The sequence below is a fragment of the Thamnophis elegans genome, chromosome 12 (genome assembly GCF_009769535.1).
Source record: "Thamnophis elegans isolate rThaEle1 chromosome 12, rThaEle1.pri, whole genome shotgun sequence".
NCBI lineage: Eukaryota > Metazoa > Chordata > Lepidosauria > Squamata > Colubridae > Thamnophis > Thamnophis elegans.
In genome coordinates this window covers 39,045,259-39,069,102 of record NC_045552.1, presented here as the reverse complement: position 1 = coordinate 39,069,102, position 23,844 = coordinate 39,045,259, and the positions used below count along the sequence as shown (strand labels likewise).

General features: G+C 41.8%; 2 protein-coding genes across 2 annotated transcripts in view; one reads left to right on the top strand and one right to left on the bottom strand.

Moving 5' to 3' along the window:
• Window positions 1–23,844, bottom strand: part of TRPC5 (transient receptor potential cation channel subfamily C member 5) — a 172,248-nt gene that overhangs the window by 119,032 nt on the left and 29,372 nt on the right. The window contains exon 2 of the mRNA XM_032228151.1: window positions 3,582–4,103. Coding sequence (XP_032084042.1) covers window positions 3,582–4,103 — 522 coding nt within the window. The remainder of the gene's footprint in view (window positions 1–3,581; window positions 4,104–23,844) is intronic.
• LOC116515868 (60S ribosomal protein L30-like) lies at window positions 16,287–16,661 on the top strand. The gene has a single exon (XM_032228152.1). The coding sequence runs from the start codon at window positions 16,287–16,289 to the stop codon at window positions 16,602–16,604; it is 318 nt and encodes a 105-aa protein (XP_032084043.1). The 3' UTR covers window positions 16,605–16,661.

Genomic DNA, 23,844 nt, shown 5'->3' with positions numbered 1-23,844 from the left:
TCTGGAGAACTGCCAACCCAAAAATGCCAACCCAAAAATGCCAACCCAAAAATGGAGTCAAGAAGTTCCGATAAGGAGGTTGCTGTGCATCAGGATGGGTGGTACCAGAGTAACTGACAGGTCTGCCAGGCTCAGCTTGGTGCCTCACAGGCATCCTGCCATTAAAGGCTAGAAAGAGACGGGAAGGATAGGTGGGCAACAAAGCTGTGTGTGTACATGATGGGAAATAGGGAGGGGGGACTGACATGTGATGAAGACCAGAGAAGCTTGGCACCAGTTTGTACCAGCATCCAAGGCCAGGCACTCTGAGAAAGAATGTTGATTACCCCAAAATATCTCAGCATTCTCAAAACACTTCAGGTAAGTTCTTATTGGCTGAAGATGGATAGGTCATGGCGGGGGGGGGGGGAGGCTGGGATGAGGAGACACTTTTCTGTATTTTTTGAGTGTGGGAAACCTAGAGCTAGCCTGACTTTACTGCAGCCAACATCTTTTTAGTAAGCGAACCTTTCATTTCAACCAAATTGAGTCGAGGGTCTTTCTTTCTTAAGGGATCAGATCAGAGCAGGCATGGCAGCAACAATCCCCAAAACCTAGAGCTCAACTTAACGAACAGGGTGTTATATCTGATAAGCTGTGGTTCAACACCCTTGAAAGACATGAAATTCTTGAATGATGATGGCCACACATTCACCCTTGCCCCAGTTGATGCCAAACCCAAACAGAGCTGGCAAACATCTCCAAAAGGGCACTCCTACTTCTAGATCCAGCCAGACCTCAATATATTGATCAGTTAAGTCCAGTGGTGAAATGCATTTTTTTAAACTACTGGTTTGTTTGTTTGTTTGTTTTATTTATTTATAGGCCGCCCTTTTCCCTGAGGGGACTCAGGGCGGCTTACAATCAAAAAGGAAGGGGAGTGTAGGACAATACGAAAAAAGAAATGTGCACAAAGTAAATTAGACAATAAAACTCAACATTCACTCAGCATTCGGGAGGGGCGAAATAAGATTATCCCCAGGCCTGACGGGTTAGCCAGTTCTTGAGGGCTGTGCGGAAGGCCTGGACGGTGGTGAGGGTACGAATCTCCACGGGGAGATTGTTCCATAGTGTCGGAGCCGCAACAGAGAAGGCTCTCCTCCGAGTAGTCGCCAGTCGGCACTGACTGGCGGATGGAATACGGAGGAGGCCAACTCTATGCGATCTGATGGGACGCAGGGAGGTAATTGGCAGAAGGCGGTCTCTGGTTCTGTGGGCGTGGCTTGGTGGGCGTGACAGGGGAAGGATACTGCAAAATCCCCATTCTCTCCCCACTCCTGGGGGGAAGGATATTGCAAAATCTCCATTGCCATCCCACTCCTGGGGCCAGCCAGAAGTGGTATTTGCCGGTTCTCCAAACTACTCAAAATTTCCATTACTGGTTCTCTAGAACCTGTCAGAATCTGCTGAATTTCCCCCCTGGGTCAGTCCTCTCATGAATTCTTAAATTACAAATGGGGAGGCCTAATGACAGACCTATCTGGCATTTAGAAGCAGCAATTGAAAACCAAGAGCTCTGAAGGTCTCTTAACTGGGTACAGGAACTGAGACCAAAGATCTGGAATGCAAAAGACATTATTTCTTATGTTCCATGAAAACAGCCTGCTCCTTGTCTCCCACCCTTTCTCCCCATGCCTGTCATTATGATTAATGTTTTGTCCAATTTAGAGCACATTTGGCCATTTGAAGTTACAGTTTGGCAATGTCCAGAAGCAAATCTTCTGAAACATAAACTTTTGGGGACATTCTAGATTTGGCATTTCAAAATGATCCAGAACACATCCTGCCAGTTAGCTCAGTCCCTCCTCCATAGAAGTTTTATTACTGCTTATGCCTATCGTAACAGCCATTTGGCGAATGTGCCTATCAGAAGCTTCTCAATATTTCAAATGTCCCTCCAAAAGAGATACTTGGAATAGACATTACAATATTATTGCTGTAGGAGATGGCCAGTCTGTTCTGACCTAGGCTTCCTGAGACAATACAAAGCACACACTTAGTCCCCAAAAAACCCCTTTTTATTTCAACGGTTGTGAATTATGTTCATTCACAGCCCGTAATGAGTCCCAAATAGTTTGTAAAGAGTGTGACAGAAGTCCGCCACAGTACTTCAGGATAACGCTAATAAGCACCCACCTGTATCTCCCTTGAAACTCTTCCAAAGACCTAATTGGCAATTAGCTTTGCAAGGCCACACGGAGCACAGAGTCAAAATGGAGCTTTAGAATGTAAACTTACCAGAATGAACAAAGTTGCTTCCTGCAAAGGCTCACATGCCTTTGCTCCTCCTTTATGTCTTATGGGAGGGGCCAATCATCTCCAAGCCTTACTCCCAAGTTGCCCCTTTTGTCTTAACTGTTCTTGCCTTCTGGTAGCTCTGTTCATGTGTGCACTGGGAACAGGCTTGCCCTGTTCCCCTGCCTCGCTGATGTCCGACTCAGGAGGCTCCAGAGGCAGCACATAACTCCCAGATGCCCTGGCCCTCTCTCTGCCTCCAAAGCAGAGCCCTGATCCGAACCTTCCCCAAACTCCAGTACTGGTCCATGTTCCTTCCCAATCTCCTTACTGTCTGACTCTACTGCCAGCTCCACAGGGCGCCTGCAGACCACAACACAGTCTGAGCCTGAGGGAGGGGTGAAATACATACACTATCCATCTTGAGTCCCTTTCCACCCACAAGAGTTCTAAGCCCAGCCCTCCTTGAATTCTGTTGTCTCTTATCTACCACCAATGTGGTAGATTAGTAGTTGATCATTAGTATTTCAGATTCTTGTCAAGAAATAAACTTGTACTTCTTTGAACAACCCCAATTCCTGATTTCTTGAGCCTGACATTTGCTTTTTGTTGTATTTATTTACCCACTAAATAAAATCATTGGTTTGATTCCTTTGTAGTAGTGTAGAACACCACAGGAAAAGGAATACAAACATGAATTAAGCTGGCATTAGAAAGGAACTTAAGGTGACCTCACCTTGATTTTTGTTGATGTAAAAGGGAGAGAGGAAAAATATACTAGCAGAATCTAGAAAATCTATTTCAGTAAAGTGGAGCTCTAGTCAACCTTCTGAAGTTTGTTTTCTGATAGGCCTCACTCAAAGGATTGATGGATATTCAATACGTTACTTAGTGAATGACCAATCTTTATCAGAAGACTGAAAAAACTAAGAAAACTGACTTCAAGCAAGCATTTTAATCTGAAATAGAGAAGCACCACAATTCCAATTCCTTAGATGCTGCTGGAGATTAGAAGATCAGTATTAGAATACATTTTGTTGGAATGTATTTTTATGCAATGACTACAGTAGTATTCAGCTAGTAAATGGCAGTGTTTACAAGTTTGGACTTGTGGTATATAATCAATGTTCTTTTGTTCTAAATAGAGTTTCCTGTTATGGTTAAGCAGTTAAGTAGTAAAGCACATGATGACTGTATTTGTTTGATCTGTGGTGCTACATATAAACAGAATTTCTAACAATCAGCAATCAGAAAAGGGAAAAAAGATCCTCACACATAACAACAGAGGAAGAAATAAGAAGCCTTACCTCTTTCTGATGATACTTTATTGCTACCTTTAGCTTGGCCAAATCATGGCACTTCTGGGGATCTAACTCCTCACTCTGATCATCCCTGTGGTTCAAGATGATTTCCAGTTCTCGGGAGCTGCGTGCCTGATCCAGTAGGTCTTTTGCAAACCGCTTGCACTGCTGGGAAAGCTCCTCATATTCAGCCTTGAACTCGTTCTCCACCTTGCTGAGTTCCTTCAGCTCCCAACCCAGCCGAAAGGCTGTCAAGATCGGGTCCTCGCTAGATAAGGCGATGAGTGAAGGACTGGCCAAAGCTTTATAGATGTTTAGCCTCGATCTGGAATGCCTCAGGCTGTCCACTTCTGAACTGGAGACGCATTCTACGCAGTTGCATCGGATCTGATGTGGCCTTGGGATGGTGACCCGTCTTTGGACAAGCAGCTTTATGATCTCATAGTTGTTGGTATGAGCAGCCAACATGATAGGGGTGATATCAGGGGTGAACTCTGAAAATTGGGTGTCCATCATTAATGTGGGAACCTAGGAAAAATCAGGTCAAGCTGTTAACATTTTTCCTGTACAAGTGCTTTAAAATCACTGCATGTCTAAAGGAAGGTTCAAATGGCTCAACATCTATTTTACTTCACCAATACTACTATCAGTGTTTAAAATATATATCCTGTAAGACTCCTAAGAATCCCAGAGAGGAAAGTTGAATAAACATTCCAAAAATTGATCAACTGTTGCACAGAAAATTACATGAATTGTTCATTAAATCATCTAGAATCAAACTTGGACCTTCTGTACTCAACAGACTTAGTCTGCTTACTCTGCTTGACCTTGCCTGCTCTCAAACAGCTAACCAGAGTCAAACCTGGTTAGTATTGGAATGGCAAACCATCAGAAAATCCCTGGCTTGCAGGCTGGATGGGAAAGTTAAACATAAAAACATCCTTGAAGAAGAACAACCGATCCTTTCTATAGGAGAAGGCAAAGAAGAGGAACAGCTGGTGATGGATAGGACTCAGCCTAAAATCCTTACAAATCTCCATGTCAGGTTTCCAAAAGACACCCTAATTAACTTACAAGCCTCGAGCCAAGTTTCAAAAGAAATCCAGTCATTTATTAGGATCAACATTTCAGCAATACCTGTGTGGAGTCAGATCTGACCTCACTTAAGTTATGGCAGAAGTTTACCCCTGTTTCTCCCCCCCCCTTCATTCTGTGTCATAAATCACATTCACCAACAAGGTGCTGCAGCAGGTTGCAAAATTCCATGCCTCACAAGCCTGCTGTAATAATCTGAGATCCGACTCTAGCCAAAGGTATGCATGGAATGCTCTCCCCCTTTGCTCCCATGTCAACTTGATAACAGACATGGAAATGCTTTATGAGTTGACACCACACATGTTTGAAGTCCATCCCCTCCTTGAATTTAGTTGACTAAATTCTTGTGCATAGGCATGAACAATAAGTTAGCTTAACTGGAACTTAATATGTGATCCTGAATCGCTCCTGGAGACACCTGACCTTCTTTCCACCCCAAGCCACTGGCCCAACCCGCACCACAGCGGACACCGCTGCTGTTGCCAGAGGCGAGTGGGGCAGGGTCACATTGTGGCTCCGTGTTGTAATGGGCTCGAAGCATGCTACATTTCACTGTGTTGTACAAGGTGCTGCAAGAGCGGTGGGCAGGCCATGGAGGTGGCAACAGCAATGGTGTCAGCTACTTCTGTCCGCAGCAGAGGGAGGAAAGGATGGAGCTGTAGAAGAGCGATAAAAGAGCCACATGTGGCTCCAGAGCTGTGGATTGCCAACTCCTGATCTAGAGTGAGGTGTTCAAGCTGAATGTAGATCTAACTCCTGTTTTGTTCCCAGTTAAACACAGGCTAACCCACCAAGATCTAAGTAGAATCCAAATGAGGAAGCCTTTCCAAGACATTTTTCTAGAGAAAATTTTCCTCTTTGCATTTTTTTCCTCTTCCATCAGCTCTATACATCTCCAAAGACTTTCAGAAGACCTTGGTGAAACCCTACAGTACATTTACTCATCCTGTCCAATCAACACAAAGCCAATTTGCTCAATGTCAAAAAGCTGTGCTAAAAGCTTAAGAAATTATGAGACTTTTGGTGACCCAACAATTCAAAGTTCGAAGAGTGGGATGAAAAAGGAAAAATGTGAGAATCCCAGGTTCTAAATGTGAATGTGGACGTGGTGCCAAAAACTGCTGAATCTCTCATGACAGCCTGGCTGGGGTTCAGTCCCCATTCCATCCGCAGGATATATATGCCACAATTTTAGTTCAGTGCTCAGGATACTGTAAGAGAGTCAGCTTTGACGTGTCTTGAATAGAAAACAAAGCAGCAGAAGCCATGGAGAGAAAGCAAATAACTATAGATTTGCTGTTTGTGATCGTAAAATATCATGTCTGTATTTTGCTATTAGAGTAGAATACTGAGTGGAATAAATCTGCTCCACTTTACTAACTACATGGAGAGGTCAGCATTTCACTCTGGATGGGGAAGGAGGGAGCTTTTAAACAGATTTGCAGTGTACATTTACAACTTCTAAAATGCAGAACCTTTGTGTCCTTATGACCTTTATATCTTAATTGTGTGTTGTGCAGAGGGTCCAAACCAGAGGTGGTATTCAGCAGGTTCTGACTAGTTCTGGAGAACTAGTAACAGAAATTTTGAGTAGTTCAGAGAACCGGTAAATATCTCCTCTGATTGGCCCTGCCACCATCTATTCTCTGCCTCCTCAGTCCCAGCTGATTGGGAGGGAATGGGGATTTTGCAGTATCCTTCCCCTGAAGTGGGGAGGGAATGGGGATTTTGCAGTATCCTTCCCCTGGAGTGGGATGGGAATGGAGATTTTGCAGTATCCTTCCCCAGGAGTGGGGAGGGAATGGGGATTTTGCAGTATCCTTCTCCTGAAGTGGGGAAGGAATGGGGATTTTGCAGTATCCTTCCCCTGGAGTGGGATGGGAATGGAGATTTTACAGTATCCTTCTCCTGAAGTGGGGGAGGGAATGGAGATTTTACAGTATCCTTCTCCTGAAGTGGGGAGGGAATGGGGATTTTGCAGTATCCTTTCCCCGGAGTGGGATAGGAATTTTACATTATCCTTCCCCTGCCACACCCACCAAGCCACGCTCACCAAGCAACACCCACAGAACCGGTTGTAAAAAAAAAAGAATCCCACCACTGCCATCAGAATGCATAATTCTGTATAAACTCACCTTTGGCAAAAGAGAGTGAAAGAGAAACCAGCAATAAAATTGATTAAATAATTCTGGAAGTTAATTGTTGCTACAATAGATGACAGAAATGGTGGGTTAAAAGAAAGATCAGTGTTTTCCCCTCTTTCCCCTTTCTCTCAAACTCAGGTTGAATTTATTGTTGAGAAGGGATAGCTATTTAAACACCCCCATTTTAAGGAAGGGAGGGAGCTATGCAGCAGGATTTCTCAACGAGAAAGAGATATAAATGGTCTGCAAGCTGCCAGTCCCACAGCAGTTTGCTACTAAATGATTAGCCCACCTCACAACTAAGGCTAATGTGCACCCCCCATTGTGGGTTATTATTGACATCTGCTGTTCAGAAGGCTGAAACCTTCAAGCACAGCAAAGAGTTTGGCAGGAGATTTGCCAACAAATTCCCTTTGGAAGGCAGACTTTTTTGTTTGTTGCTGGCATATGCAGCTTGATGTTATGCTCAGTGCCTGGCATGATTCTCTATTCAGCTAGCCCACTTTGTCCAATGAAAGGTAAAGATGTCTCTATGGATTTTATTTAGCAGGTCATTGCAGACTCTGGGAGCACTGCTCATCTCTGTTTCAAGGCTTTGTTTTTGCATTGAGCCAGTTTGGTCTGAAGATATTTCCATGGTTATGTAGCCAGCATGACATCACATCACGCTGTTACCTTCCCGGTGAAGCGGTACCTATTTATCTACTTGCATTTGCATGCTTTCAAACTGCTAGGTTTGCAGCAGCTGGAACAAGAATGGGAACTCACTCAGGGGTGGGTTGCTGCCAGTTTTACTACTGGTTTGCAACCTGCATGGGGGCCTGATGCGTGTTGCGCACACGTGCACTGCTCAATGCAAATTGTTCTGCGTGCATTCGTATAACAATTTACAGTGAACTGCACATGCGCAGTCACTGAAATCCAAAATGACAGCGGCCCAGTGGTGGCGAGGGAACCGGTTTGGGGTGTGGCAGGCCTGGGTCGCTGCCAGTTCTGTGACCCAGGCCTGACTTCCACTACCGGTTTGGCTGAACCACCAGCAACTTACCTCTGATGCTACCTTGTGTGCTGCTTGGGTCTCAAACCTGGGCTGCCAGCTTTCCAGCTGACAAACTCAGCATTTTAAACACTCAGCTACTTCACCACCTCAAAGAGTGTGACTAATTCCAGGTGAAATCTGTGCCCGTCTGCCTTCGGGTCATCCAAGGTACTCCAAGCAAAAACATAGCCAAAAGATCAACATGGATCTTTCGTGGTCTAAAAGAGATAAGGGAAGGTGTGGGATTCTTTCAGAGAAAGTATAAACTCTCTGGGCACAGATTTTCAGGAGAATGACAAGAAAAGACTATCCCAAACTGCTAGACTATCCCAAACTATTCACATAGAAGGTGAACCCCTAACATGGATTTGATGAATTAGTATCAGGGTTGTTTTTGGAAGCTATTTGGATTTCTTGGTGCTCTCTGAACCTGGTTGCTTGCTAGCAGACATTTCATACCTACTTCACTATTAGACAACTAGGAAATATCATTAGTGTGGTGAATTCTGTAAGGCACAGTTCAACCTTAAGCAATAGGTATTTTCTTCCATTGGGAAGTAATTCTTAAAAGCAAGATTCCTACAAATTCTTCTTTAATAAGATTTATTGTGATGAAAAAAAGAAAATTTCAAGAATTTCAGCAAGAGGTACTTCGAATTTAGAACCAGTCATCCCCCAATATACTACGAAGGCAATTTTTTTAATGACTTTTCTGTAGACTACTGAGGGAGCAGTGCAGTGGTGAGATTCAAATTTATTTACTACTGGTTCTGTGGGTGTGGCTTGGTGGGCATGGCAGGGGAAGGATATTGCAAAATCTGCATTCTCACCCCACTCTGGGGCCAGCCAGAGGTGGTGTTTGCCACCACCATTTCTCCAGAACCTGTCAGAACCTGCTGAATTTCATCCCTGGGGCAGTGGATAGGTATAATGGAAGACCTTGGAGGTCTTCTACTCCAAACCCCTGCTCAAGCAGGAGATCCTACACCAGGGCTGTCAAACTCATGGCCCAAGGGGCGGATGCATCACACGCTGGCCACACCCATGCCTGTTTTAGCAAAGGGGGAAAAACTCACAATACATCACATTACACTGCCATGTAATGCAAGTTGGACACCCCTGCCCTATACCATTTCAGACAAATGGCTCTCCAATACCTTTAAAACCTCCAGTATTAGAGCATCCACTACTTCTGAAGGCAAGCCATCTGCTTAGTTCTAGGTTGGACCCTTGATCAGTTGCCATCCATGGCTTATTGTTCTGCCTTCAGGTGCTTTGGAGAATAGGTTGACCCCCTCTTCTTTGTAACAGCCCCTCAAATATTGTAATAATGCTATTGTGTCACCCCTAGTTCTTTGTTTTCATTAAATTAGATATACTCAGTTCCTGCATCCATTCTTCATAGTCTTAGTCTTCAATCCCCTAATCATCTTTATGGCTCTTCCCTGCACTCTTTCTAGACTCTCAATATATTTTTTTGTATTTCAGTGTCCAAAACTGGATGCAATCTTCCAAGTGTGGTGTTCTTTTATCTGATACCAGATGACCTTGCAAGTGACTGTTTCTCTCCTGAAACTTGATGAACTCTCCTGAAACTAACCAATGAACTAACCATTATAGTTCATGTGACATGAGTGGGATTCTGGAAGTTGTATGGGAGACCTAACATCTCTTAGTGTTATCCAGGGATGGGTTCTGGATGCTGCTACTGCTGGTTCACTCAGGGATGTGCCCTGTGCACATGCTTTGCATGTGTGCTTCATGCACCCTGCGCTTGATGTGCAGTGCAACAAAAATTGCTCTGCGCATGCACAGAAGGCAAACACAAGATGGCCTATGGAGCTGCCGAGAGAACTGGTTCAGGGGCATGGCAGGCCTGTGTCGTTGTCGGTTCCAGTGACCCAGACTGCCACGTTACTACCGGTTCGGCCAAACCGGTAGGAACCCACCTCTGGTGTTATCCGTACATAATGGCTTATATTCACATAAAATGCCCTACAAGCTATACTGGATTGGATAGTTTGTGGTTCAATATTTTGTGGGCACCTAGTTATGTTCTTAACCTGTTTGATTAATTTCGGCATAGCAGAAGGATTGGACCATATTAAGCTGTCTTCTGCTTTGTGAACAACAACTATCTTAATCCAGCACCTGGTTTCCACATAGCTAACCAGATGCCCCTCAGGTGCTCAAAAGCAGAAAATGGAAATATAACTCTCTTATCATTGCTTCCCCCCCCCCCCACAGCTGGTAGAGAGAGATAAGCTATTCCCACCAATAAACAGCATTGTGTGTTCAAGAACTTCACTGTGAATTTTCCCCAACCTTTATTAAGGCCCTCCAAATTAGTGGCCATCATCACAGCTTGTGCTACCAAATTGCACAGGTTAGTTACAGATTGTGCCAAGAATTAAGTTGCTGGCTTGTTCTAAACCTCTTGCCAAACGCTTCATTAGGCAACCCCTGGTCCTAGACTAAGTCCAATCCATTGTCTAGGGGTCTCCAAACTTGGAACTTTAAGACTTGTAGAATTCAATTCCCAGAATTTCTCAGCCAGTTGCAAGAATTTCAACAAGAGAGTTGCTAGTTGACTGCCGAATTCTGGGAGTTGAAGTCCACAAATCTTAAAGTTGCTAAGTTTGGATACCCCTGCTCTAGCTCTTTGAAAATGAAATTCTAATAAACCCCAGGGTTCACACACACTATCTGTTCTTCCAACACAGAAAAGTCTTGTGTGTGTACTTAAGCCCCCAAAAGACACAAATTATACATGTATTAAATGTAAGCTATGTGAACTATTAGAGCACTGATGGTGAACCTATGGCATGTGTGCCAGAGGTGGCACACAGAACCCTCTCTGTGGGCACAGGCACTGTAGCCAACTGGTCTTTGTGGGCACCGGAGTGCCAGAAAATGGCCTGAAAATGGCAAAAAAAAAAAAAAACACCTCAAAACAGGCTGTTTTCTGGGCCATTTTCAGGCTGTTTTGGATCATTTTCTGGCCAGTTCTATGGCTGTTTTTGAGCCATTTGTGACCCTGAAAATGGCCCAAAACAGTTTGGAAATGGTGTAGAAAATGACTCAAATCACACTGTATGTCGGGCCCTTTTCAGGCTATTTATTGGGCCAAAAATGGTCTGAAAAAAGGCTGAAAATTGCCCTGAAAATGGCCTGAAAATGCCAAAAACCAGGCAGATGCACACCAGCCAGCTGGTCTTTGGGTTTTCAGCATTCCGGCATGCAAAAGCTATGCCCAAATTGAACCCAATAAGGAGCAAATAACTCCCAGGGGATTTGACCCTGCTGATAAACCCTTGGAGGAAGACAAATGGAGGTATGTCACATGTAGAAGGAAACACAATAATCAAAGAAAGAAGCAGCACACCCCCCAACAAACCCCTGCTGCCCAATCTAACTCAATCAGAACCATCCCCATTAAAACTGAGCAAACAATTTCTCCCCTAGTTAAAAATATTCAGACCCACAACCTCACCCTCAAAGAAACATGCAAACACCTAGAAAAGAGGCATCATCAAATATCTGTAAAAAAGTCACATCAACAAACTCACTTGGGGACTTCCGGGGGGGGCGGAGCCTGTCGCCGAGGAGGGCTCAACCGAGCTCCTCTCAGAGATCTGGTCTGTATATCTAAATAAGATCATAGATATCACCCCTTTTTGGCTATAAAGGGGCAGGGAGTAGCTCTGTGTGCTAGGGTCTATTCGTAATTCACAGCCTTTCTCTTTTTTTTTGGCTGTGGACAGAGATTAGATCCAGCGTGAGCAGAGCTTTTATCTCCAGCCAGTTCTTCTCAGCTGCCTTTTTTTTGCAGCCCTAGACAGGCGATCCCCCCCCCCAGGACAAAGCAAAGTTGTTTGAAGCTAGGATTAATAGGGGCGTGTCCCACTCCTGTGAGATTTATGCTTTTATTACTATCTTAAATACCAGCACCATTTGTCTTAGAGGCTTCTTTGTTTAAACGGACTTCAAAATGGCGATTTCTCTCCGTTGGTGACTGATAGGGGATGTACGTAGCCGGTTTTACCTTTCTGCAGACCGCTCCTTAACAAAATAATTTTTTTTGTTTTTTTGGAAACAGAGGGGAGCGAAAGCGCTGTTTATTTGTTTATTTATAATGGCACCCAGGTCAAAATTGAAGCGTCTCTCTACAAATGTGCCTAAAGAATCTATGAATGAACTTAAAGAATTTACACTGGAATCGCAGCCCTTGTCTCCTACGCCCTCTACTGGAGAATTCTTAACACAGGAATTTTTTTTTCAAATGTTTAATGATTTTAAACAAGAAATTAAGGAATTTGTATTGGAGCTATATGGTGATTTAAAGTCTAAAATTGACCAAATGAAGGCGAATACGTTTGCAGCCGTGTCTGCCCTGTCAGATTATACCGCTGAAATAGAGAATAAATTGGAAAGCTTGGAGGAGGCTAATTCTAATTTGACTACTAATATTCAAATATTACAACAAAAAATTAGAGACACTCAAGAACAGCTCGTGATGATAAACTTTAATAAGAAGGCATTCGCAATAAGAGTCAGAGGATTCCGCGAAAAGGAGCGAGAGAATCTGAAACAGACCTTTGTTGAAGCCCTCAGCCATGCGGTGGGAAGCCCGGGACTTAACTTTGATTGGCAGATTCGGAAAATCTATCGCCAGAATTCGTTGGTAGCGGAACAGCGACAGCTCCCGAGGGACATAATTATATATTTCTCCACAAAAGAATCCAGAAACGCGATCATGCAAAAATTTTACAATAATAGTTTGAGAGTTGATGGCCAGGACTTGATTGTCTTCAAAGAAATACCTTTCCAGATGTTAAAAGCAAGAAGAGACTATACCTTCTTAACTAAAGAGCTTAGAAATCATCAGATTCAATATAAATGGGAGGCCCCAGCCGGCATTACGGTCACATTTGAAAATCAAAGATTTCGTCTCAATTCTGTTTCGGAGGCTCGAGATTTCTATTACAAGACTTTGAAGGCGGGACTTCCTGATTCACTTGGAAAAGAGGAGAGACAAGCCGAAGGAGAAGGCAAGCAACAGACCACATGGCTGCAAGATGGAGGGGGTAGCTCCCCCTCCCTCGGAGAAGCAGAAAAGCGGAGTTTGAGGATTTAGACATTCTAAAATATTCGCCAAAGTTGTGGATTGAATGGGGGTTTGCGACCTCTCTCCGGTAGAAAAAGCGGAATTTATTGGTGGGGCGATACTGAATGTATATATGTAAAATGCATGCAGAATGATTTACGCTGTTTAAATCTTGTTAGAAGGGAAAGTTTGAAGAGATTATTTTAAAATAGAAGGTAAACTGATTCTTGTTGAAACTATTATTTGAATATGTGGAATGATCTATGCTATTTAATTTTTATTAGAAGGGAAAGCTTGGTGAAATTACTTTGAGCTAGATTTTAAACTAATGTCTGCATAAATTTGATAGTGGCAAATATCAGAGAAGCAAGGGATGAGGGTAAAATGCATGCGGAATGATTTACGTATATTGGTGGGGTGATACTGAATGTATATATGTAAAATGAATGCAGAATGATTTATGTTGTTTAAATTCTGTTAGAAGGGAAAGCTGGATGAGATTATTTTAAAACAGAAGGTAAACTGATTCTTGTTGAAAGTATTATTTGAATATGTGGAATGATCTATGCTATTTAATATTTATTAGAAGGGAAAGCTTGGTGAAATTATTTTGAGCTAAATTTTAAACTAATGTCTGCATAAATTTGATAGTGGTAAATATCAGAGAAGCAAGGGATGAGGGCAAAATGCATGCGGAATGATTTACGTTGTTTAAATCCTATTAGAAGGGAAAGCTGGTCGGGATCATTTTAAGATAGAATGCAAACTGATTTTTGTGTAAAGTAATACTTGATCCACGCTGCTTAAATTTTACTAAGAAGGGAAAGTTTGGTCAGATTATTTTGAATTACTGTTTGAAATTAAGGTTAAGAAAGATTATTTACGCTGTTTAAATCCTATTAGAAGGGAAAGTCTGATTATTCTTCTGTAAAGTAATATTTGAATATGTGGAATGATCCACGCTGCTTAAATTTTACTAGAAGGGATTATTTTTGAGCTAGATTGTATATTGATGTCTATACAAATTTGGATAAATGTTTATCTGAATATAAGGTTAAGGAAGAGGAATGGGAGAGTCTACAGGAGGTCGGGGTAAATAACAAAGAAGCAAGAGACGAGAATAAAATATAGATAGAATGACTTATACTATTTAAGCATAGATAAAGATGGGGGGCTGAGCTTAACACAAAGAGTTTCTTTTTTTTTCTTTTTTCTTTGTTCTTTTCTTTTTCTTTTTTGTTTTTTTTCCCTTAATATATTACTTTTATTTTTAATCCATACGAACATAAGATACTTTAGATAGAAGGCAGTGCCAGGTGTGGGCCCTGGGAAGTCGGGAGGAGTAGGGATGGGGATTTATGGGGGGTGGGTGGGTGGGTGTTAACATAGTCTCAATAAGAACAAGAATGCACTTATATACGGTTGTTCTTTTTTTTTTCCTTTTTTTTCTCTTTTCTTTCTTTATATTTTTTTTTCCCTTGGTTTATTTTACTTTTTATCAGATTATAATAAACAACACTTGAATAAAGGAATACACCAAGGAGGGAGGTAGAGGGAAAGAGGAGGGAGGAGTAAGGAAGGAGTAAGGGGAATGTAAGGAGGGCGTGTTGGGAGTAAGGGGAGAAGGAAGGTTTGAGGGGAAAGGGAAGTAGGAGGGGAGCGTTAGAGGGAGGAAAGGAAAGTTGGAGGGGGTAGATGGGGTGTATGGAGGATGGAAGTGTCAGGTGGGGTTGTGAATGATGAGTTGTGTTTTCTTTTTTCTTTTTTTTTATTTATTTTTTTATTTATTTTCTTATAGCAAATACCCTGTATATAAGTGATTGTAAAATGGAATGTGAAAATGAATAAAATATATTTAAAAAAAAAAAAAACTCACTTGGGATAAACACAATGCCTGGCCTGCAGCCATCTTTTCTTTTGGATCTTTGGCCTGCCACACTTTCTATTATTCTACTATGCATTTTCTATTGTGGGAAAATGGGAGGGGGGATTGTGAGATGCGATGTAGCCATAACAAAATTCTTTCTAGAAAGCCAAGGTCATCCTTTCTCTTTGCACCTCTGCACCTGACCGGAACTGGATGGGTGGAAGCTGCCAGCGTGGCAATAGGAGATTGGACCATGTGATGGACTTGCGGGTGTGGGGGCAAGATCTTGAACTTTTACCTGGGTGGGGAAAACCGACAAGCTTCAGATTCGGGTTTTCCCAGATGTGCCAACTCTTAATAATGTGCCTCTCTTAATAAATTGGAACTTTGAGCAATACTTTGCCTTGGACTCTGATTTACTTTTGGATGCTATTTGAAATCTTGACACAGAAAAGCACCCCAGACTGTACCCCCTAAAAAGAAAAATGAGTGTTGGTGATAGGAGATTCTATTCGTAAAGGAACAGAACCAGCCAATCTGCAGACTCGACATACAATCCAGGGAGGTATATTGTCTCCCTGGAGCAAAAGTCAAAGCTATGGCTGAGATTCTAACCAAAATAATTAGGCCCACATATTACTACCCTTTTCTACTACTACATGTAGGGATTAATGGCACAAGAAAGAACTTGAAAACAACATCGAGTGATTACAAGCAGCTAGGCAAGAAAGTCAAGGAGTTAGATGCACAAGTAGTTTTTTCATCTGTACTACCAACGAAAGGATAACTCCGGTAAGAGAACAAAGGATTCTAGAAGTGAACCACTGGCTAAAGATTGGTATCGCCAAAAAATCTTTGGATTCCTGGACCATAGTCTGCATTACCTCCATGATGGGCTTTTGGCAAGGGGTGGGCTGCACCTCACAAAGACTGGGAAGAATCTTTTCGGAAAATGACTGGCTCAACTTATCAGGAGGGCTTTAAACTAAAATTGAGGGCGGAGGGTGACCAATCTCCAGGTCCTAGAAACCCCCTAGAAAACAAGTCAAATAATGAGGTAAAGAGGGATGGGAAGGAAGACAAACTCAAATACCAAATAGGAGACATAGGAAGCACACCCAGAGTCAGACACAAAGACCTCAAGTGCCTATATACAAATGCACAAAGTTTGGGGAACAAAGAGGGTGAACTTGAACTATTAATACATGAAGGTAGATATATATCAGTTGGAATTACAGAAACTTGATGGGACAAAAATCATGATTGGAACATACTGATAGAGGGATAAGAATTGTTTAAAAAAAGCAAACAGACCCCATAAAAGAGGAGCTGGAGTTGCACTGCTTGCAAAGGACCACTACATTGCTACAGAAATGCATGAAATCGCTTCCCTTCCTCATTGCCCGGCCATCTTGGAGTGGCTCCTCTGGCAACAGCAGGGCCAACAAGAGCTGGCAAGATGGTGGCCGCCAAGAAGACGAAAAAGTCTTTAGAATCCAAAAACTCTAGGCTTCAGCTGGTTATGAAAAGTGGTAAAAATGTCTTTGGATATAAACAAACTCTGAAAATGATTCGACAGGGCAGAGCCAAGTTGGTTATCCTAGCCAATAACTGTCCTGCTTTGAGAAAATCAGAAATTGAATACTATGCTATGTTGGCCAAAACTGGTGTGCATCACTACAGTGGCAACAATATTGAACTGGGAACAACTTGTGGGAGGTACTACAGAGTATGTACACTTGCTATAATTGACCCAGGTGACTCTGACATCATTTAGAAGCATGCCAGAACAAACCAGTGAGAAGTAAAATTAATAAACTTTACATTTTGTGTAATAAAAAAAAGAAATGCATGAAATCAAAGATGAAAACTTTCTAGAATGCCTATGGGCCACTATAAAAGAAAAAAAGAATGACATAGCCATTGGTGTATACTATAGGCCACCCAACCAAGCAGAAAAAATAGATGCACTTTTTGCCAACAAATATATGTAGGAAACACACTGCAATAGTAATGGGGGACCTCAATTATCCTGACATCCACTGGAAGACTAATTCCGCACTAAGTGAGAAATCGAATAGGTTCCTGACCAACCCAGCTGACAAATTTGTTATCCAAAAGGTAGAGGAGGGAACCAGAGAGACAGCCATACAGGACTTAATTCTTACAAACAGAGAAGATGTGATAGAGGGTGTTGAAACCGCAGGAACCTTGGGTGAGAGTGACCATGTCTACTGCTTCCTTTGTCTTGCTATCACTTTCCTTCAATAAAAAATTCCTTTTGAACTGTTAATTGTTTCAAGAGTTCTGCTTTCTTGAATGGAGAGGTGGGACAGACCCTTACAGATGGTATCTATTGAGGAGGTGGATCCTCAATCCACCTCCTCAATAGGAGGAAGTGGTTGTGTCCCAGAATATTAAGAGGCAACTCATCCCAGAGATCATATGTAGGACAAAGAGGGTGAAGACAGTCTCTCACTAACAATTCACAGATTAAATTACATAGTAGACTATATAATATACAGACTATATTACATTGTTTTATATCTAACAGAGTCTTCAATCTGGCAAGATTGTGTCTGTAGGTGTGCAACAATAAAAGTGTCAGCTTGGAATCCAACCTGGAACTAAGGAAAAAATTCTGGACAGTGAGAACAATGAACCGGTGGAATGGTTTGCCTCCAGAAGTTGTGTGTGATCCAGTACTGGAGGTTTTTAAGAAGAGATGGGACAGCCATTTGTCCAAGAAGAGGGTTGGATTAGAAGACCTCCAAGGTGCCTTCAAATGCTATGATTCTATGATTCTGAATAAATCAGCTCCAGTTTATGATTCTATGAAAGAATTCCTATGTAGCATTTATGGCTTTGTGCCTGACATCTAGTGTCCTGCATTTGATAATTTTCTGTTAAATCTTGCTCTCTTGCCTTCATCTTCTCATATCTCTCGATATAGGGGTCTACAGATTTTCTTCGTGGAAATTTGCGGAATTACAGCTTTCCATGGCACAAAAAACAAACAAACCATGGCTAATAATCACGTAGATGGATTCAGCAATACCTGGAGAGAAATGGTGGTTGCCAATCCTTGCTAGTTGCATCAAAATTCAAAGCGTGCTCATCTTTAACATGCATACTGGTGAGATAACTCAATTTTAAACCTTATAGTTTCTAAGAATCACTTTCACCTGAAGTAAACTTTACTTGCAGGTTTGTTCTGCATTCAAGGACATTTTTAAATTTGATTTATCTCTCCCATTCAATTAAAATTGAAATTTACTTTGTTCTGATGATTAGATAACTGTGGTCCCAGGAATCAGGGCAGCGGGCCAGACTAGGACATGCAGGATAAGCTACTTGGCATGCATAATTGAGTCATGCTCAACAAGCAAAAATGGCTCAGCAGAAACAGCTATCACCACCCCTTTCCAGCTACTGATCGGGACCATGATTTCAAGGTACTTAATGCATATGGAGGAACACATGGCTCAGTGGCTAAGACACTGAGCTTGTCGATCAGAAAGGTTGGCAGATTGGTGGTTCGAATCCCTAGTGCCGTATAACAGAGTGAGCTCCCATTCCTTGTCCCAGCTTCTACCAACCTAGCAGTTCGAAAGCAGGTAAAAATGCAAGTAGAGAAATAGAAACCGCCTTTGGTGGGAAGGTAACAGTGTTCTGTGCACCTTCAGCATCTAGTAATGCCGGCCACATGACCATGGAGACGTCTTTGAACAGCGCTGGTTCTTCTGCTTTGAAACGGAGATGAGCAGCATCCCCTAGAGTCGGGAACGACTAGCACATATGTGCGAGGAGAACTTTTACCTTTAATGCACAAGGACCATTCCCCTGTTCTTATGTCATGTGGATGGATGATTTCCAAAAACAGATGGAGCCAAAAATGCCTTCAAATCCTGTAAGGATAAAAGAATCCTTATGTCTTCAAAAAAGATGTCCCAAAAGTGCTTTTTTTCCAAAAGGCAACTGGACTTCGTTTTTTTCTTGAAGTCATTTCACTTCTCATGTGAAAAGCTTCTTTAGTTCTGGGAACTGAGAATCTCCATAGACATTTAGCTATGCACATCAAAAAGATGGTTTAACTATTCTGAAAATGTTGGATCCACTTCATGGAGGGCCACATGTACCCCTTAATGGTAGGGCCGATACTGCATAAGGTAAAAGGTAATGGACTCTGTGTAGATTTTACTCCGCTAGTTGTTGCTGACTAGGATGAGGGGCAATGCTCATTTCTATTCTATTTCCACAGTCATGTGGCTAGCATGACATCACGAAGCACTGTTACCTTCCGACCGAAGTAGTACCTATTGATCTACTCTCATTTGTATGCTTTCAAACTGCTAGTTTGGCAGGAACTGAATCAAGAATGGGAGATCATCCTTCGCATGAAGCTCGGGTCTCAAACCTGCCAGCTAGCCAGATGACAAGTCCAGTGTCTTAACCACTGAGGAACCATGTTGTCCACTTTAAAGCATAGAGAAGATTATATTTTCAACAAAAAGGTAAGTACAGCCCTTAAGCTGTCAAAGTAAAGAAATACAGATGTTACATTATGGTATTTCTCCATGCATGAGATTTTCTATGATTTCCACGGGTCACATATAGCCTGCCTTGGGTTGTAAGGGAAAGAATGAGGTTGGCAATCCAGAACTTGAAGAGAAAAGCCTAGATTTAAAAAAAAATTATTGAAAAGTTTTTTTTAAAAAAAAGACAAAAAGAAAAAATATTTTTTACAATTGCCTTCTGTACAACATTTCCACCTCGGTATACATCCGTTGTAAATGTACTTCACGCCTCTTAATTCAGTTTCTCTTTGTCTATATACATATGATGCTATTATATACAGTCCTTAATTTACAATCCTTCTTTCCATTTATACCTGTTTGTTCATCTCTACCTATACATTGCTATTTTCTAGCTCCTGTGTTCACTTCACTTAATCTTTCTTTAAACTCTACACCTGTCCTCTAGCCATTTCTACCACTCATTTCATACCATATAATATTCTGTTTCCTCCTTTTCTTTTATTTCTTTGGTAATTTTGTCCATCTCTGCACACTCTCATTATAACATTCCTCTCTGTTGGTATGTTATTATTCTTCCAATTTTGTGCATGTTATTTTAGCTGCTGTTATGATATGTATAATTAAATACTGTGGGTTTTTTTGTCATTCCTTGTAGGTATTCCTAATAAAAATAATTCCAGTTTCAATTTGTTTAGCAATTTCTTCGAGCCATTTTCGTATTCTATTCCAATATTGTTTAGCCTTTGGGCATAACCACCACATGTGGTAATGTGTGCCTTGATTTTGCTTACATTTCCAACACTCTGGTGATAAGTTCGGTGATAAGATAGCCAGTCTCGCTGGTGGGAGAAAGGCCTAGATTAAAACAACAACAATGAAATAATTGCATAGTATACCTTCAAAGTAGATTCACTATTTTCCGCCATGCTATATGGCTCACACATTTTAAATGTGTCAGGCTAAATGTGACAAGTGCTATTTGGTAGTAGTAATAGCAGTTACTGTATTTACTATATGTAGTTACAAATGTTGATACCCTAGAAAGTGTGCAGAGAAGAGCAACAAAGATTAGGGGTCTGGAGACCAACATGTATCATGAATGGTAAAGGAATCTAGCTATGCTTAGTTTAACAAAAACAACAAATAGGGGTGACATGAAAGCTGCCTTCCAGTACTTGTGGGATAGAGCCGAGGTGGCACAATGGTTAGAGTGCAGTACTGCAGATCACTTCAGCTGACTGCTATCTACAGTTCGGCGGTTCAAATCTCACCAGCTCAAGGTTGACTCAGCCTTCCATCCTTCTGAGGTGGGTGAAATGAGGACCCAGACTGTGGGGGCAATATGCTGACTCTGTAAACCACTTAGAGAGGGCTGAAAGCTCTATGAAGCGATATATAAATCTAACTGCTATTGCTATTGTCACAGAGAAAAAAGGAATTAGCTATTCTCCAAAGCACTTGCTGGCAGGACAAGAATCAATGGGTGGAAGATCATTAAAGAAATATCCAATTTAGAAGTAAGCAGAAAATTCCTATCAGCAAGATTAGTTAACCAGTGGAATGGCTTTCCTCCAGAAGTTCTGGTCCATTACTTGAGGTTTTCAAGAAGAGATTAGACAGCCATTTGTCTGGAATGATATAGGTTCTCCTGCTTGAGAAGGGGGTTGGACTAGAAGGCCTCCAAGATCCCTTCCAATCTTATTAATTTTTGTTCTACCCTGTTTCCTCAAAAATAAGCCCTCCCCTGAAAATAAGCCCTCCCTGAAAATATTGCAACACAGCAGCAGCCATGAGATGACCACGCTCGCCACCTCCTGGTACCTCAAAAATAATAAGACCTAATAAGAGAAGAAGAGAGGGTAGGAAGGGGAAGAGGAAGAGAAGGAGTGGGAGAAAGGTAAGGGAAGAAGGAAGGGGAAGGAGAGGAAGAAGAAAGAAAGTAGAGAAGGGAGGGAGAAAAGAAAGGGAAAATGAGGTGGTATTACAACAGGAAGAAGGGATGTAAATAAAGCAACCCAAATTGTATATTATAATCTATTAAATAAAATAATAAATGTATAAGAATGATAAATGTATAGAAGAATAACAACTATGTGAATGTACACTTAAAATGCTATGTAAGAGAATGAAAAATTAAAAAAATCTGGGGAAATAATAATAATAATAATAATAATAATAATAATAATAATAATAATAATAATACCTCCCTGAAAATAAGGCCAAGTGCTTATTTCGGGGGGGGGGTTTCGAAAGAAAATGAGACCCTGTCTTACTTTTGGGGAAACACAGTATTTTCTTCCCTATAGACTAGTGTCTAAACTCATGAATCTTATGGCTCTTGGGCTTTCTTATTCAATCTGCTTTTGGATTATGGCTTTCCTGTCTGACTGCTCTCAGAGGGTCAGATAAGGTAATCATATCTCTTCAGCTCTTATTCTTAACACTGTTACATCACAGGGTTGTCCATAGAGTCCCTTATTCTATACCAGTGATGGTGAACCTTTATGGCACCAAGTGCCAAAAAGGTCACACGGAAATGTCGTGCACATACATGTGTGCTCGAGCCGTGCACCAGAAAAGCTGAACTTCCTGGTTCTAGAGTGAATGCATGCCTGCCGAACACTGGCTGTCACGCATGCATAGGCTGGTTTTCAGCACTGCCACACAAATGAGGGGATAACACTCCAGAAAAGCTAAACATCCGGGTTTTGGCACACATACACACCCGACAATCAGCTGGCTGGCATGCATGTGCACACTGGTTTTTGGCATTGCCATGCATGTGAAGTACAGCTGGTTGTCATGCGTGCATGCGGGCCAGAAACCCGGAAGACAAATAGGCAAGGCTGCACATGCCAGGTGACATGGCTTTGTGTGCCACTTTGGGCATGCGTGCCATAGGTTTGCCATCATAACTCTATACTCTCTATGTGCATGACTGCATTCCCGCTCATAGCAATAGCAATAGCAGTTAGACTTATATACCGCTTCATAGGCCTTTCAGCCCTCTCTAAGCCGTTTACAGAGTCAACATATTGCCCCCAACAATCTGGGTCCTCATTTTACCCAGCTCGGAAGGATGGAAGGCTGAGTCAACCCTGAGGCAGTGAGATTTGAACAGCCGAACTGCAGAAATGCAGTCAGCTGAAGTAGCCTGCAGTGCTGCACTCTAACCACTGCGCCACCTCGGCTCATGCCAGTAATACTATTATTAAATTTACAGAAGATACAACAGTGGTGGAACTCATCCCCGGTGGGGATGAGTCTGCCTATTGAGATGAGGTGGACTGGTTGCTTTCATGGTGTGGAGACAATAACTTGGTCCTTAACATCAATAAGACCAAGAACCTTATAGTGGACTATAGAAGGAATAGATCAGACATCCAGACTTTGCTTATCCATGGAGACCGAATGGAGCAAGTGGTCAGTTTTAAGCTTCTGGGTGTTCTCATAAAAGAGGACCTGACCTGAGGCAACTCACATTGCAGCCCTGGTCAAAAGAGCCTAGCAGAGATTATACCACCTGAGACTTCTCAGGAAACAACAACTGAATGGAAAACTGCTGGTGGCTTTCTACCACTGCACCATAGAAAGTATTTTAACTTATTGCATCTGTGTAAGGTTTGCCAGTTGCACAGTGGCAGATAGGACAGCGCTCCAGAGGGTCAACATCATTGCCCAGAGGATCATTGGTTGCCTTCTCCCCTCTTTGGAAGAGCTTTATAGCTCCTGTTGCCTTAAGAAAGTTAAAAACATCCTTAAAGATCCATCTCATCCTATGCACCCTTTTTGTGAACTATTACCATCTGGCAGACGGTACAGGATAATGAAAACAAGGACAAATAGGCTGAAAAACAGCTTCTATCCCAGGGCAGTATAAGGTGACCAGATTTTCAGATTGGTAAAGAGGGACACCTTTGACCGGGGGGGGGGGGAGGGTTTGATTAAAAATTTTATATGGAGCAACAAAAATTTTCATACAACGCAAAAATAGTATTGTATAGTCTAAGACAATTTAAAAAAAGAATCCACACAGAATGAATTGAAGTAAAACATTTCAATCTATTCCACACAGAATAAATTTAAGTAAAACTATTTTTAAAAATTCTATGCACAATATATTTCAAAGTATTGTGCATAGAATTTTTAAAAATGGTTTCACTTCAATTTATTTTGGATAGAATCTTTTTTAAATAGTCTAAGACAATTTAAAAAATGAATCCACACAGAATAAAACTATTTTAAAAAATCCTATGCATAATAAATAAAATATTATTTTAAAATACATTTTTTAAAAAAGAAAAAAAACCAGCTCACTTACCAGCAGGCAGGCACTCCAAGTCAACCCAGAATGATGTAGATGTTAATACAAAGAACTGAGCAAATTAAAATGGTGAAATTAGTCCCAGGGAAATATTTTTCAAAGAAACTTTGCCACCATTTTTTCCACACGAGCCGACCTCCAACCTCCGTGCCCAT